The sequence below is a fragment of the Pteropus vampyrus genome, unplaced genomic scaffold, assembly GCF_000151845.1.
Source record: "Pteropus vampyrus isolate Shadow unplaced genomic scaffold, Pvam_2.0 Scaffold96, whole genome shotgun sequence".
Lineage (NCBI taxonomy): Eukaryota > Metazoa > Chordata > Mammalia > Chiroptera > Pteropodidae > Pteropus > Pteropus vampyrus.
Window position 1 is genome coordinate 4,937,362 of NW_011888877.1, and position 3,895 is coordinate 4,941,256.

General features: G+C 45.4%; 1 protein-coding gene across 2 annotated transcripts in view; it reads left to right on the forward strand.

Moving 5' to 3' along the window:
* MSRB2 (methionine sulfoxide reductase B2) overlaps positions 1–3,895 on the forward strand; it is a 25,828-nt gene that overhangs the window by 14,183 nt on the left and 7,750 nt on the right. Inside the window, exon 3 of one of the 2 annotated variants that reach the window (XM_011364413.2) lies at positions 3,738–3,814. The exons of the other annotated variant lie outside the window; for it this stretch is intronic. Coding sequence (XP_011362715.1) covers positions 3,738–3,814 — 77 coding nt within the window. The remainder of the gene's footprint in view (positions 1–3,737; positions 3,815–3,895) is intronic. 2 annotated transcript variants of the gene reach the window in all.

Below are 3,895 nucleotides of genomic sequence, written 5' to 3' on the forward strand. Positions count from 1 at the left end.
GAAGGGTTTGGTATATTACACAGAGCCTGGAGATGAGCTGCCAGATGTTTAGGACAGTAAATCTGTGAGATTCTCAAACAGATGGTGCAATATACTCTGTATGTTTGGCCATTTTACAAAATGAGCCTCATCCATTATTTTAACTAATGTTATACATCTTTTTCACTCAATCCATTTCCTTATTTAACATTTTAGAATATTGCAGAACTATAAGCCTTTGTTAGCTTCATGAGGCTAAGGAAAGAAAAATAAAACGTCTTAACTTTCTACTTGGTGACTCAAAATTCAGTTACACGTTTTTTTATTGGGCAGCAGTAATATGCCAATACCCTGCTAGGTATGACAAAGGAGTTTATAGCCTGGTTGAGCACTTACTAAAAGTCAAATATCAATAGAAGGTAGGCTTTATGCAGCTCCTCCCGTCTGCCCTACGGATTCACTCTCCACATGCTTCGCTCTGCTCTGAGCTCTGAGCGGAGCAACGAACCCCCTTCCCCTCTGGCTACTGATTGAGCTTGGCCAGTGGGAGATGCGAGAGAGATCGGATGCCAAGAGAGAGAAGTCGGGATCCAGGGTCCTCTCTGGAGCTGTGTTCCCCTAGTGCAGGTCACAGCCGCTACAGACAGGCCTCACCTACAGCTGCAGTGTCACAGGTTCTGGTAACTGCCCCTTCCTTTGTCCCGAAGACCTAGTAGGGGTAGTGTATTCTTACAGTCACTGGCCCAGGGTGCTTCACCTTCCCTTGCTGGTTTCCATCGACCCTGTCCCCACCTTTGTAAATAGATCTATATGAAATTATTTACAAAATATCCCTTTTTAAGGCTCTTCTATTTCCAATAGGTATGTTGCGTGACAAGATCAAAGAAGGGGGAACTCCCATTGGCCCAGATAGACTGTCCTAGTCAGCTCGGGCTGCTCTAGCAGAATGCTGACTACTGAGTGGCTTAAACCAGGGGTCCCCAACCCCTGGGCCACAGACCGGTACTGTGGCCTGTTAGGAACTGTGCCTCACTGCAGGAGCTGAGCAGTGAATGAGTGAGTGAAGCTTCATCTGTATCTGCAGCCGCTCCCCAGCGCGAGCATCACCACCTCAGCTCCACTTCAGATCATCAGGCATTAGATTCTCATAGGAGCACCGGTCCCTGGTGCCCAAAAGGTTGGGGACCGCTAGCTTAAACAACCTTTATTTCTCACTGTTCTGGAGGCTAGAAAATCCAAGATCCAGGTGCCAGCAACTTGATGACTGGGAGAGCTTTCTTCCTGGCTTGCCACCTTTCTTCCTGAATGCCACCTTCTTGCTTGTCCTCACATGATGGAGAGAAAGCAACTTTCTTATAAGGGCACCAATCCCATTCCTGAGGGCTCCACCCTCATGACTGAGTCACCTTCCAAAGGCCCCACCTCCAGATACTATCACATTGGGGATTGGGCTTCAACAAACATCCGGGCCCTAGCACAGACCTTGCAAACCCAAGGGGTTTCTTGAATTTCATTCTGTGTCTGACTCTGTTCCCTCCCCGATACAGTCAGTCATTTTAGTTTTCTCTTTTAAATAATGATTGAATCTGTCCTCTTCTTTTTATTTACACTGCTACTGCCACCTCTAAATCCAGGCCTGCATTAATGGCCGTTTGATTGTTCTTTGCCTCCAGGGTCTTCTTGCCCCTGCTCTAAGCCATTCTTCAAGTGGATGTTGTGTGCACACCCAGTTCAAGTTTCCAGTGGCTTCCCATTTTCAGAAATGTTTAAACTCTTTAGCGTGGTCTCAGCTAAGCCCCTTCTGATCTAGGCCTCTCTGCCTTTCTAGCGTCACCTTTCTCTGTTCTCCACCTTGTCCTATTCTGTCACATGGGCTGTGCCCAAGCTGCTCTGCTTGTCTAAAAGACTCTTCCAGTTCTTCATCAGATTAACTCTTACTCATCCTTCATAATTCAGCACAGTGTTTCGGCATTTTCCTATCAGAAATATCATTTCAGCTGTGTAATTTTAAAAAATAATAAAAGGTTTTTTAAAAAATCACCCTGGTCTCACACATCACCTGGCACAGAAAGCCTTCCCGGAAACCCCCCTAGTTGTAAAGGGACTGGTGCTACCCACACTCCCTGCTCATCTCCCCGCGGAGCTGTTATCACTGGCAGCTCAAATGCCTCTTCCTAACTGGGTAGCACATTCTTCGAGTGCAGGAACCGTGGGTTGATCTTTTTTCCCATCCAGCCCAGCACTGGGTACATGCTAGGTTTTCCGGTGGACACTAGAATGAACAACTGAGATGGCAGCTGAGTTTGGCCCTCAATAAGTGCTAGGCTGTGTGTATAATTAGGGAAGGGGAGACATCAGGATCCCAGGCAGGGAGGCAGTGCATAGATGTCATCTCATCAAACGTTTCAGCTAAGGATTCCTTTTCATTTTAAATTTTTTTCAGCTGTAGTACCAGGTCCCTGTCACTTCCTCTGTCCTCTGCAATGACAAAATTATATTTTGAATCTTATCAGACTTTCTGGATCCTGTGAGTAGGCTTTTCTAGACCAGCTTCAGGACTGGGAGCCCTTGGACGTGTGCATCTCATCAGCCCAGGAGGGAGGGGTATGAAACTGCCTCCTCAGTACAGATGCTCGAACCAGTGTTGGGAGCAGGCATCCTGGAGACGGGCCATAAAAAAACCGGCTCACTACTGTTCAGATTTCTGCAGCTAAGTTTAGGGTCTTTAAAGAGGAAAAACATCCAAGTGTGTCCAGATGGTTGGCTCAGTAGGTTAATTTGAAATTGTCCATTATTTAGCTCACTGAAAGTGTGCCGTTAACACCACACAGGGAATTTGAATGTTTGGCCTCTGAGTTTGCTGAGTTGGGGTATCTAGAGCGGCCAGAAGAGTCCAGTGCCTGTCCCGAGGCAGCTCTGTGAGCCAGTGATCCAGTCCATGCTCCTGCTTCTCTTCTGTCCCACAAAAAGGGACAGTGCTTCATGGTCAGATCACGCAAAGGTTTCTGTTTCCTTAATTTTCTTTGCCAGAGGAGATAATAAAAGAAATTAGACAAAAATGGTCTTCTTTTTTTAAACAGTGAAATCCACTTCGCAAAATAAAATAACATTTTTAAAAAAACATTGCCTCGGTTCACCCATTGCTGCAGGTCTCCTTGTGCTCCTCTGGGAAACCTTTGAAAACCTGCAAACTCCCGAAGCCACAATTAACATAGTAATCTCATCTAAGTCTTCACTTGGGCACTGGGAGAACCTAGCTCATTGTTTAACATTTATTAAGTGCACAGTGTCCTAAACACTGTGTGAAGCACATTAAAGGCACAACCCCAATCTCAGCAGCCTAGCTTTTTAGGTATTTATATTCTATCTTTAATTCGAGATTTCAGAGTGTTTTCGATAGTAGACTACATTCCCATTGTGTTGACTTGAAATGGAGACTGAAATCTTACACAGTCCAAGCACTGTTCTCGCCCCTTTTCATGGACCTTGCTGTTCCTGGATGAAAGGTGCTACGTAAATTCAAGGCATTATTAACGTCATGATCTGAATATTTGGCACAATAAAGGCCGGGGTGTAAACAAAGTCTCAGTCTGCTTCATTGGATGCATGATAATTTTTTCTCTGGTGATATTTGCACTTTGTCAAATTAACATAAAAAGTCTTTTATTTGGGGACTTCATTGTGGACTTAACTGCACTATATTATCTCCTGCTGCTGTTCTGAGAAACCTGAACATGGTCTATCTAATTGACTTTCAGCCATTCAGTGGGGTCTACCTGAATAACACGGAATCGGGAATGTATCACTGTGTGTGCTGTGACAGCCCACTCTTCAGGTGAGTCAAAGGATCAAGAGATCCTGAAGGAGAACACGCCTCCAGATTCCTTCAGCTCTGTCTCCTGTGAGGCCTTGGATA